At 32.8% G+C, this 13,496-nt stretch overlaps 1 protein-coding gene across 1 annotated transcript; it reads left to right on the plus strand.

The window, feature by feature from the left end:
- The first annotated feature begins 1,001 nt into the window (after nucleotides 1-1,001).
- LOC117111039 (selenoprotein N-like) lies at nucleotides 1,002-13,222 on the plus strand. The gene is made up of 11 exons (XM_033253911.1): nucleotides 1,002-1,415; nucleotides 2,577-2,705; nucleotides 5,314-5,648; nucleotides 5,868-6,019; nucleotides 6,168-6,268; nucleotides 6,504-6,538; nucleotides 6,825-6,900; nucleotides 7,758-7,863; nucleotides 9,254-9,425; nucleotides 10,992-11,102; nucleotides 11,693-13,222. The coding sequence occupies exons 1-11, from the start codon at nucleotides 1,125-1,127 to the stop codon at nucleotides 11,769-11,771; spliced, it is 1,587 nt and encodes a 528-aa protein (XP_033109802.1). The 5' UTR covers nucleotides 1,002-1,124; the 3' UTR covers nucleotides 11,772-13,222.
- Nucleotides 13,223-13,496: the final 274 nt, after the last annotated feature.

Genomic DNA, 13,496 nt, shown 5'->3' on the forward strand with positions numbered 1-13,496 from the left:
GAGGGTGAGGGATGTTCATGATTTATTTTAGATCTAAGTTGTATATTCTTTAGTTAAGTTCTTTCATTTGTTTAGCTTTAAGTTGTTGTTTTACTCTTTGTTCATAAGTTCTTTCATTTGTTTAGCTTGAAGTTGTTGTTTTTACTATTTGTTCATTAGTTTAAGTTTGACTGCGCCACTTTCTTGTGTGCTGCCACTGATGTAAAAGTGTAATGTCAATAAATATTATTATTATTATTATTTAAGGGGTGTCTTCGAAGAAGTCTCTGCAAAACTTGCTTGAAATTGGAGGTGCCATCGGACCGGAATGATCACATCGAGCATTTATATATGGCGCTCTACATAAACAACACTGCGACACCTAGGGCTATACAATTCAAGTGGGCAATAATAAATTAATTAAAGTACTTTATTTAATTTATATTCAAAAGAATTTCAAAAGAGATAGAACCTCCAATAGTAAGATGGAACATATACAAAAACACACAATATGGTACAAACAATGAACTGTCTTCATAAAGCTTAAACGAGGATAAACCTTATCAATATATTTCATCCGAACCATTTAAATTATTAAATGTAACTGTTATCTTTTAAATAAACTCTCTTGTCAAATCGGCAGAATCGGGGAATAGATTAAGTGTTTAGTGCAAGTACAAACAAAGGTACACGATTAGAATCAAATATAGAATTTAAGCTAACAAAAACAAAATATCCAAAAAAAGTCTACGTTATATTAGACCTATATTGAAAAAAATGTAAACTTTTCGAAATTCGGCCAAATATAGTTTGGCCGTGACTTTCCAAATGCTACGGCCAGGCAAATTTTTATACGGCCAGATTTGAGGAATCTGGCCGTCAAATAGGCCAAATGGCAACCCTGGTCTAGACGTAAGTAAGTGCGTATGATGCATTAGTAGCGATACGATTGATTGGTCGAAGCCTAGAAAAGTTGACCAATCGTGTTCATCGACGTTTTGGGAAACCCCCTGACCTTTCGCAAAGGAAGTTCTTTTATATCAACAAACATTTTATTCATGACATTCAGAAGAAGAGGTATTTGTTTGGGCATAATCAATTACAGAATGTAGATTACAACAAGGAAGGAAGCCTAAAAACTCAAAATGGCTAAATCAACCGATAATCGAGGCACTGCTAGTAAAAATGACACCGAAATCCCTAAAAAAAGTATGTCTGTCTGTCGTATATTCCTAGGCTGTCTTGTTGTCATCGTTGCTGTTTCGCTAGGGTTTCTTTTCCGGGAAAGACGTCAACGTGTTGCGGAGATGGAAGAGATTTTCGCCACGCACTTTGGTGAAGAAGCCTTGAATATGTTTAAGTCCTTTGATCGTAACGCAGATGGATCTATTGATATCTTTGAGTTTGAACCAATAATTGCCAGGCTGATGGAAACGGTAACTTTTCTGATAACTTCTAAAATAACAACTCCCTGTTCTAACCTTACCATAGTAGTATGCTGCTGTACGGTCGTCATATCTCAATTGAAACAGGACCTGTGTACTGTACAGTAATACTGTACAGTATAGTATAGTATAGCATAGGGATAGGCCTTATATCCTGACAAGCCAAAGAGCTGGCCTAACCAGGTTGACAAATGTTTACTTTCTACTTCAATACTCTGTGTAGTCCAAAGGTTTAGATGTTCTGCGTTTAATAGCTTTACATAACATTGTTAGGCCCAATAAAAAAAAAAATTAATTTATCACCCTCGCGCGCATGCTTTCTATGGTACTGGAAAAAAAAAAAAAAAAATTTTATTTTATTTATTTATTTTTTTCATTTATTTTATTAAATAGTTAGTAGATATTGTTTGCATTATCTAAATCATGTTTTACTTTGAATATCAATGCACCAGCAAACAACCCAAGGGTAATATTTGGCTTTAGCAAAATAAAAAATTTTAAAAAAAAGCCCCCCTCCCTAATCACTTTTCCTGCCCAGATAGGGTGATAAACTAATAATATTTTTTATAAGGCCTTAATTTGACTTCATATCAGAATGTCAGGCTAGATTTCCTGCAATTGTAAGCAACTGAAAAAATAAAAAAATAATAATTTGAGAAAAAATATCAAATTTGTCCCATCTAACTATAGAGAAGTATTTCTTCCATGATCTAATTAAGACTCCCTATAGCATGTGAGAGAAAATAATAAGTATAGAGGAAAATTAAATTAATATTCTTATTTGGAGGTAAGCTGATTAAAATATTTCATTTTTTGAATCTCCATAATGTAAGTTTTCCACTGATTTTTTTTTGTATGTGATAGGCCTTCAGTGTCTATAAATTTTTTTTGAAATCATGTATTGTACCCCACTCAGTCGGTGAACATACTGTTTAATGTGTAATAATCTAAAAGAAAGAATAGACAACTGCCTCATAATATTACTATAGATTTTTTATGGTCATAACATATCCAGGGAGTAGGACTTGTCTCTTCTCTTTGCTTTATACACTGAATTCTGTTGAATGTGTTGTTTATGTGGCTTGGAATGTGTAACTGGCATTATATTATTGCACTTAAGTAATTGTTATTTACTTTTTTAAATTCCTTTAGGAAGCAAATGAACCATTCTCATTGGAAGAAGAAGAAATTGATCCTGCAGAAGAGGTTCTAACTATTCAAGCATTCTTTCAGCCTTTACTCCAAGAAACCATGTCCAAAAATAAAGACTCTTACTTCTCTGTAAGTGTGTTTTTCTTTGTATCTGTATTAATACCTTTTAATATGTGTCATTTGTTGTATTTGTATGAATATTTTAACATTAGCACAAAGGGCTAATTTATCAATATCTAAATCTATATAATATTGTCTTTGAATTTTTCTCCTAACATGCAAGGATTTTCCTGACTGAGAGGCAAAGATGTTGGACAGAGGAGGTCTGACAATTTCTAGCAGAGACTAGCGGGATCTAGTACTGGTTATGCACTTGTTAATTGTAGTCATAGCTGGGCACTAGCCAGTACTGAGCCGAGGATGTACGCATAGTTGTGTCCCCATAGTGCAGGGACGTACCTAAAATTTACCGGTAGATGTAACAGGCTTACATGTTAGAGTAGCTGCGCTTTCGGGTGTGTAGGCCTAGTCTAGTGCTGTCAAACCGGGTCTGGTCCTGCTAGCCTACACTAGGCATCGCATTCAGCCAATACTGTCTGTTAATGTTAATTAACACTTTATTTTCCATTTTAAAATAGGAATTTGTTTTTTCTTTCCAGCAGTCTTGGTTAAAAAGAATAAAATGACATAAAAAATCACAAGACAAAACAACTTGGCAATGGCGAGGAATACGTTAAGATGTTAATAAGTTAAAATAGTAAAAAGTCACAATAAAACTCACTGTTTAAAACTTTTAATTTTACCATGTGTATCTCAGAAACAGGCTGGCCATTTTAGCAAAGATTAAAACTACAAAAACCAACCATTTTGCTATAAGATGATGACATTATGCTAATTAAATAAAACAGGTGTTATGTATACACAAGGTACAGTATGCTTATTCCTCCATGAATTAAGTGCAAGAAACACGAACATAATTATATTATATAATGCTATATGAATAACAAGGAATATGCACCTATTATATTTATACAAGTTGATGGATATTGTGAAGCACATATAAAATATTTGGACTAATTAAATTAAACATGTGTTATGAATACACAGGTTACAATATATGCTATGCATTATTTAGTAAACCTATTAAATGCCTTTAGAATTATTCAAGGTGAATATGTTAGATTTTCAAATAACAGACTGACGAAAGAAGAAGACTTATTTTCAGTGGGGTCTTTCTGATTGAACAGTACACTGGGAGACAATCCCCTACTCTCAATCGAACAGTGTACTGCGTTCTTTAACGTGCACATGGGCCATAAATGCACACGGGACCAACAGCTTAAACATCTCATCTGAAAGAGGGTAACTTGTATTTCAGCCCTCTAGCTGAAACACAAGGAGAGGCAGTGATGAGAATTGAACCGGGACCTACAGATCTCCATGGTTCAGCGCACACACAGTGGCTACCACCAGATTAGCTGACTGAGCTAAGCTGCTCTCTATATTATTATTTAGTAAACTTTTAGTTTATTAATGGCAGGAGGACCATGTATGTAGGTATCCCCATCATATGGACAGATCTACCAGGTGATAAATACTCAATAGAGCAATAAGAATCAGGGTAATCAACTTTGGGTGGAGGGTAATATTAGAATATGGTACTGTACATTTCTACAAGGTTCAACTCAGGTCCTACAACTGCTCTCCAGTCAGGGTGGTAAGACAAACGCCAGGGAAAATCAGCAATTTTGATTAGACTTATTAACTGATAGATATACTTATTAATCAATTAAACTGATCTATTTCCACTTTTTTCGTAAAAAAAAATCCTGATGACATCGCCCAGGCTGCCCATTATTCATGCGTACAACCTGTAGCTGAGCTATGGACCTGGTTCTTAAAAAACATGTGTCACTTTTTTTTAGAGTATTTTTGTAACATATACTGAGCAGGCCGTATGGTAATACATCAACTATTGTAAAACATCATTTTTAAAATATCATTTTTACTGTTAAAGCAATGTTTAACTACTACTACGTACGTTAATATTTATAAAATCCCATGGTGACAAATATAAATGATAAAGCATGGTTTAATTGATATATTTAGTTTAAGTATGAATGTAAATGCAATGATGATTATATATATTTGGCCTGTAGCTTCCGACGCGTCTCTAGCTCCTGCCAAGCTCTCACATGCTTCTCCAATTTAGACCTAGACTAGACCTTCAAGTACCTAGGTCTTATCATCCAATATATCAGCGGGGCATTTTACCAGTACTACGGCAGTAAGTGGCAGGGACTTAGCTGGGGATGTACATAAAATGATGCCCTGCATTGCGGGAGGTGGCCAGGACTTTCACATGCATGTAACCGTTTTGAAAATTACATCCAGCTAAGTCCCCGTTAGGCTGGGTCTGGAGGGGGGAGACTATAATTGACAAGTGCATTATAGCCCCTTGGTGCCTAAATGGCTAGGAAATTTTGGTTATTTAAAAACTATTATCAGAAATTTTATACAGTATTATGCCTAAAAAGTCCTTTCATACTCATCAGTGCTTGGCCTCTTCCAAGGGCACTGTTATTTTACTGGAATTAGAAGTGCTCATGCAACAATATCTAAGATGCTCTTTTAATTTGAGGTGTAAAGATATCTGTGATCAATTATTAATTTTTTATATCACATTATTTTATCAACTATCAGCTTACAAGTAATTTTATCATATCTCAAATTGAAGGCAAATGCAGATTCTTTGACTGGATTGGATAATTGGCATGACCTTCAGAAGCATATAGAGGGGTTTGCTGTGTCAAAGTTCAGAGCATTTCTACCTGATCAAATAATGCCTTTAGGGGAAGCATACACGGTGATTGCATCAAATCTGAACCTGTTTTCGAGTCAACTGTCAAGCAATCGATTCTATCCACCAAAGGTCAAAGGCAAAGAGGTCATCATTTACCAGTTGCTGTCGATGTTTCATGAGCGGCCATTTGTACGCTCTAGGTTTGCACCCCAAGGAAGCGCAGCTGTCATTAGAGCTCAGAATGAACTCTATTTTGATATTGCATTTAGGTAAAATTTGCTTTCATTTCTTCACTAAGCTATCAGTGTCTTGATAACAGAAATAAACATTAGGTTTCACTTCCTAAAAATGTAAATCATAATTTTTTTTATATTGCTGTTAGTCTACCAAATGCGAGTAAATTTACTCTATGGTATAATAATAATAATAATAATGAGAATAACGAGAAAATAAATTTTATTGTTAATAACCACTACTGTTTCATTCAGGATCCATGCAGAATTTCAGTTGAACAAACCACCGTCAAATCCATTTTGGTTTACTCCTGGACAGTTCACTGGTAACATCATAATGAGAAAAGATGCATCGCACATCCATTCCTTCCATATGTATGTGCCAACTAACAGAAGCCTAAATGTTGGTAAGCCTAAATTTATAATATTATAAATGTTTTGTAACATTCCATATTCACAAAGATGGAGCATTATTAACCTGCATTAATATATGCATTGAATTTATGAATATTTCCATGGGACAAATCTGTTTTTTTTTTAAATGTTAATCGACAGATATGGAATGGCTAAATGGCCCCAGTGAGACTGAGAACATGGAGGTTGATATTGGCTTTATGCCACAGATGGAACTAACCGTGGAAAGACCTTCAGAGCAGGTAGGTACCCAATAAATAACAATAATAATTAAACATACGCCTAGTACAGTGAATGGTCACAAGAAAACCCAGCTAATGCTATGTGAATGTTTAAATAGTTTAATGTACAAATATGTACATGATCTGTTAGAATATGTTCATCCCTTCTAATTGAAGTATTAGTGTTTCTAAAGGATATTTGCAAATGTGTGATGTATTTTTTACATGTACATTCTTTACTGAATTATTGTATTAGTTTAGTAGACAATTTTTGGCAAACATTGCGTGGAAGTGCACTTTATTGTGAAGATCTGATCCTCTGATAACACTGCTAGCTAGTATAGTGCCCTCTCTTGATAAAAATAGAGGATATTCTTCCTCCGCCTCTCATATAGACCCCAAAGCTCGTGTTTTAATTGCACTGATCCTGATAACACTGCTAGCTAGTATAGCGCCCTCTCTATATAATTTTGCCAACAAATGAAGTTGCAGGAACCACAAACTAATGTCAATTCTGCCTCTGCCTTTCATATAAACCCCAAAGATCATGTTTGTAAATAAACATAAATTATTTTAGTAGTCCATCGGATGAGGAAATTACCCAAGAACAAGCCATGGAAGCATTAGAGGTCAAACTGTATCCATTTAAAAAGGTGAGGTCCATGTGTTTGTGATACAGTATATATTTTATCAGATAGTTGCATAAATACAGTTAGTGGTATTAAATCATTATATAACAAAATTTAATATTATCAAATGCCTTAAGTAATGTTAAAATATCAATAATTTTCATAAATACAGATAATTATGATTTTTTTTTGTTGTTCATATAATATAGAAAACTGAAAGTTCTCATGCTCTATAATTGTGGTTAAAAAAAAGGTGTACCTGAAACGTATGACTCTTCAGATACTATGCAGTATAACAAATTACATTAAATATTTGTATGAACTCTACCCCGTAGCAGAAGTTGAACTCGCAACATTTAGGTTGATGATTTTTTATCCTTTGTTTATTCTTGCTTAAGAGAATTTTGCTTCTTTTTTATGATTGTGAATTTGTGATGGATGGGGTGGGGTTTGGGGCATCCCAATTTCTGGGAGACATCCATGAGTTCTGGGAGACTTGGGACCCTTGACTACTGAAGCAGCCGTAAAGAAGTGCTTAGAAACTTTATACTCAGTATTTACATCTTTCCACTACAGGGCCTGAAATGAGCTATATCATCAGGATAAGTTCTACTCTTCTGAAAGGTGCAATGGATTCTTCAAATGGCACGCAAGCCGCTGGACCTCCATGTTAAGTCTTTATTCGAGTAGACTCTGTTCTACCAACTGAACCCTGGAAAAGCTTCTTAGATCTGCACCTATTCTAAGGCTGTAGTCAACAGTACCCCGCCTTACCACTTGGCCCCTTGACACATGAAGCGCATAGGCTTTCTTGCAATGTATGTGACTGCTAAATTATAGTTTATATAATAAAAATTCTTCTTAATTTTTGGATATTTCAGGTAAAATACTATCCATTTGAGGAAGCATTTCAAAAAGCTGAGAGTGAGAAGAAGCTTGTGCATTCATTGCTACTGTGGGGTGCTTTGGATGATCAGTCCTGCTGAGGTAACAATGCCAATCAAGGCTTATCACCTTTTACTTAATCACTGTCCTATATCTCATAACTTCTTTTATATTTTGTAATGCTGTTATTTTAATAAATATGTATATCTCTGTATATAAAGTTTAAAACATGTTAGAAACCACTGCAGTCTTTACTAAATATTTAATACCTTGTTTTCAGTGCCTAATGTTAAAAAACATTTGTTTTCCTGCATAGAATTTCTCTGGATTTACTGATAATTCTGATATCATACAATGTAATTTTTTTCACACTTTATTTTGGTTAATAAATATCTGATCTTATTTAATCAATTCTATTATTTATCTCTTTTTTTTTCCTGTACAGTAATTGCTTTTTTTGTTTATTTCTGGTTGTTTTAAATATATTTTTTTCTGGATTTTTCTAATGAAATATATTTTAATTTAATTTAAATTATATTTCATTGTATTCTTTAATTGGCAGGCTGTGATTGGCAGACACCTGTTGTTTGGGTGTGTAATAAAATGAAATAAAATGTATTTAAGCAAGGCCTTGGTCACAATGTTATAATGGGTTGCCTTCACAATATTTTTAACTTTTATGATATCTTTTTTTCTAGAGAATATTTAATTTTATTTTGTTTGTTTGAATTTTGGCAATATGAATGTCCATTTTTTCTAATTACTATACTGATTCCTTTTAATTATCTCATCCAAAGAACTCTAGAGTGTGTTATTGTATGTTTCATGAAAATTTGAAGAATATTATTCCAAATTAAGCATATCAAATAAATATTTATACTTCATAGTTCAGGACCTAGTTGTCCAATTATTAAGGTAATGTAATACCATGCATATTTTAAACAGACTGAGAGGAGCCATGTCCATTTGTTCATTAGAACATCATTAGATGTTATGATGTTCTAAATAAAGCATGGAATATTGATTAAATATGACTTCTCTTTATATCCTATTGGGAGTGTGGATGGTATGAAATTAATCAGTATACAATATTTGGTGCATGACCATTGAATAAAATTTGTGCAGTAAATGTTGGTTATCTTGTACTGTTTTTCAAAATAAGGTTTCTAAATTATTCAAATTCTTGAAATTAAAAATCGTTTGTGACATTATTTCTGAATAAAATACAAACTAGGAATTATGTTTATAAAACTATTGTAGCCTAATAATAAACCAATACTAGGGCTTGTAAACATACACCCTCATATATAGAGAGAAGCATGAATACAAAAATTAAAATATTGTGTACAAATTGTAATGATGTTCATGCATTTTTATAGCACCTTTCACAACAAAACTGTCTGAAGGTGCTTTTAAGCCACTAAAAAACTACAGAAAGTGAAATGATGTTTGTGTTGCGAAATAACAACTATAAATGAATTGATTATTATAGGTTCGGGGCGGACTCTTCGAGAGAGTGCTCTCGAGAGTTCGCCCATCCTGCAGCTCCTTGGAGACCGTTTCATCAGCAGTTGGTCGCTGGTAAATGAATTGAAGGATTTGCAGAAAAATGCAGTCAACCAGAATGCTGCTAAATTTGCTTCACTTTCTTTAGATGCTTATACGTGAGTAAACATTGCTATTCGATAAATTTGGAACTGTATTGTGGTAATGCTATAAATATATATAAATCAATTGCGAAACGTTAAGGATGAATCTGCAAATATAAACAAATAAGTGCCACAACCAGGATTTGAACCCAGGAGCTTCTGCTGCCTATGCAGTTGCCTTAACCAACTACACCATTGAGGCTTTGATTGGATTTCAGATCCGATTAAAGCATTTAATTCTTCACAGTCATGCAATATTGTATGCCCTTTTCTTATAGGCTATAAGCATTTTACGACAAGACATGACCGTGGGTGTGTGTGTGTGTATGTGTGTGTATATGCACCCTCCTAAATTGTATTGAGAAAAATAATTGTATGTATTATTTTTATCATTATAAACATAGTACCAGTCCATATTCCCAAAATTTTTGCACCTCAGCCCCAACTATTTGTAAAAAATGTATTTTATAATATTGCAATTTTCGAAGCTGTTAATTTTGGGGGCCTTGAAGGTGACTTTGATAATAGCCTTATTCACAAATAGCAAGAGCAATGGTAAATCCTCTAAGACGCCACCAAGAACATGTATGCCATAGTCGCATAGTACAATCTTGAATTTCATACTCCTAAATTATTGCGCTATTTCATCATGTGATTAATAAATTTGTATATGCGTCTTATTAAATCGTACCGTCATTATATTGCATTTTGTTAAAAATGTACTGACACGGTAGGATTGTTATAGTATGCCGTGACTTCTTGACTTTGTCATAAAACTGTAATAACTTGTAACCCTGTACCAATGTTTATTATATTGACAGCGACTTGACAGTGTCATAGACCGCAATTGACATTGTGCGAATTGCCCAGATAAATCAAGGTGTTTCTACTTTGAAAATCATGATCTACTGTAGCAAACATCATGTACGTGGAATAGAGGCACGTAGTATAATGGCCCAACTAATTGCCAAGCTTAACATGAAATCTGTCAAGGCCTGAAGCTTTGTTATTTGAAAAACACATCATTAGTAGAAATTGGTGTCAAATGTCAGATTACATGGTTTCTTAGAAAATCACGTTGATGACTTTCAGAATTTGTTTTCATTATTAGAAAATCCATTTTTCTGTCCTTAAGTAATTATTAGGTGTTATCTTAATGGTTCTCCAAAATTTCTTTGAATTGTATTTCCTTGATAGTACCAACAAATGTCTTTGTATCAGATTAGTATATGTCTCAGACCCTCTCAATCTGCAAAGCATCCAGCTAGTATGAAACATTTTTTATCTATATTGGTAGTGCAATATGAATCATTTAATTTATAGTATCTTTATAAATAGTTTTTAACAAACTTGTTGTATATTTATATTTATTGATACAGTCATTGTCATTATTTTGATGTTTAATTGGTTTAGTTACAGAGAATGACAATATATTTTCCAAATAAAATAAGATTTGAATTTTCTAAGTATAAATAAAAAGTTGAATACTGCTGAAATATATAGCCTATGCTCATAAAATATAAATCAAGTTTGAAAATTGTTCATCAAAATTTATGTGAATTGTTATTTTCTGTTTTCCAGATTTCCTGTGGAAATTTTGGTCCAGTTTCCTAACGGAACTGTTATAAATCATATAAATGCTAATGATTTGCTAGACGAAGGCCATGAACAACAGGAGGCCAATATTCTAGGGTTAGTTATCATTCATTATTTTCCAACATAAACTTTGGGAACATAGCCTTACAAAACCAATTTAATTAAAAAATAATATACACTTACGGTATACTGACAAATTCATTACCAAACACAAGTTTATTATTGTTATCTACATTCAATCAGTCAACCAAACTAAGCTTTAACAGTGGTGACACAACATTGCATCTAAAGGAACTGTATTTTACTAAGTTACAGTAATACTGTATATAAAGCCATAAAACATAAGATTTATCAATTTATTATTATAGTAATACAGTAATAATAAGAAATATGTGCTTATTATTAATACTGGGATAAGGCTGACCAAATTTTAAGTTTGCATCCAGATAGTAGTTAATTATATCTGAATAAACAGCAAGTCCTAAAAATACATAATAATCCGGGAAGGGAATATAGGTTAAGTATAAAATTTTTTTATTTTTTTTTTATTTTTTTTTTTTATGGCTTAATGGATTAGTTCTGCCTGATGCATAATTATCAACTATACCAAAGCCTGAGGCCTACTGTTGCTACCATTTCACACATAACATCATCTATGAAATAATAATTTTTTTGTTTATTTACAGTTTATTTACAGACCAGCTAACGAGTAGCTATGACAAATTTCTGAGAGATAGTCTTGTCAAAGCCCAGATGACAGTTTAAGTATTTAAACAAATTATTTTAATTTGTATGTTATTTTCAAATATGCCAATATCTTTCACATTTTTTGTACCTTTTTTTTTCTTACAATTGTTTATCCATTTAAATGTTATGATCATAGTCAACCGTGGTCTCAAAAATCAACTTATTACTTAACCTCACAATGGCAACAATACACCTTGTAAATTTAAACCTTTTGTGTATATACATTTCAAATATTAATAACAAAATAATAGCTGTGTGTATTAATTAGTAGTTTTTAAATTAGCTACTATATAATATTTATTCCGAAATTGCTTATGAAACAACGGCACCTATCAGTTTGATGGTGCTTCCAAACACATACATAAACAACATCTCAATCAATCAAAAGGCACAGTATGAATTTGACACGTGATAAAATATTTTATTTTTGTGTAATTTTTGCAGCTGTATTAGTGGTCTTGTCTAAAGTTAGCTGAGCAGATATGCTATAGTTTATCGTCAAGTGTTGTTGCTATCTAGTCAAATAATCTAGAAGTTGTATTAATAATACATTATGACTAACCAAGTGAAACAGAGATGCAGGGGTGGTGCCAGTAAAGTACAGGTGCACCATTATTGGACATAGATTTTAAATTTGAATTTAAAATAGTAAGCAATGCAAAACCAAATATAAATATTACAACAAAATTATAATGAATAATGATGATTGTAGCTGCATTTTAGTTTGTGGCATCATTGAAACAAGGTATGCAGATTGATGACGTCATTTATTTTTCAAAATAACATTTTTCCAATCATAATGCCAGTAACATTAGGCGACAGAATTCGCTAGCTGATGTTGGCAATTCCTGTCAAAACCTTCGCAAACCACCAGAGTATTTTAGTGTGACACACAGCAGGTCACGATCCACAGTTTGCAGAAGGTTGATGTAAATAGTGCGTAAGTTTGTCTTCTGTGCACCAAGTAAAGTAATCAAATTGCAAATAACATCTCTATTTGTTTACACCATTGAAATTTAATATTGCCACAATTAATTAGATCTCTAATAAAAGGAAATGGGTTCATCTACGAATGATCTGTTACAGATCGAAATATTTAATTGCAATGGCATGTGTTTCTTTATATTATGTAGTATGATTTATATTTAGTTATAGTTCTAATTAAACTAGAATACAATTTGATCAAAACATATTTTTATGTGACGATGTCTTCATGATGATTGTTCTTTAAAGTATAACATTATGCAGAGAACAGTTTGATATTTTATACTGACAATCACATAGAAAGATTTTTTGGTCTCTGGATGTTGAGTTTTATACATCAGGGCTTCCAAATTTTTAATAATTATAAAATCGTAAAGGGTGTCTAGTTTTGTAAATCTGTCTTCTGTCACTAGATTTTTATGTTTAATGTATCGTTATTTTAAGGAGTACTTTTTGGTAAGCTAAGGAATAAAATATTAAGATTACTTGTTTTTATGTGCTAATTTTTTTTGTTCTATTTTTAAACTTACTGTCATGATCATAATGACAATCATCATCATCTTCTCTATTATCATTACTGTTGTCATCGTAATCAATAAGCAGCTTTCGATTTGGAAGACGCGGCGTTCTACGACGGACAGTGGAGCGTGAAACCGTACTGCGCATGGGAATACATGGAGAAGTCGTTCGTTGTGTGGATTTGACAATGGGCTTTAAGCGATTTGGCATTGTGTTGACTACGGCAACATGAGTTTTATA

This window comes from Anneissia japonica, unplaced genomic scaffold (assembly GCF_011630105.1).
Source record: "Anneissia japonica isolate Jap-2015-1 unplaced genomic scaffold, ASM1163010v1 scaffold1511_len2985839_cov193, whole genome shotgun sequence".
Classification (NCBI taxonomy): Eukaryota; Metazoa; Echinodermata; class Crinoidea; order Comatulida; family Comatulidae; genus Anneissia; species Anneissia japonica.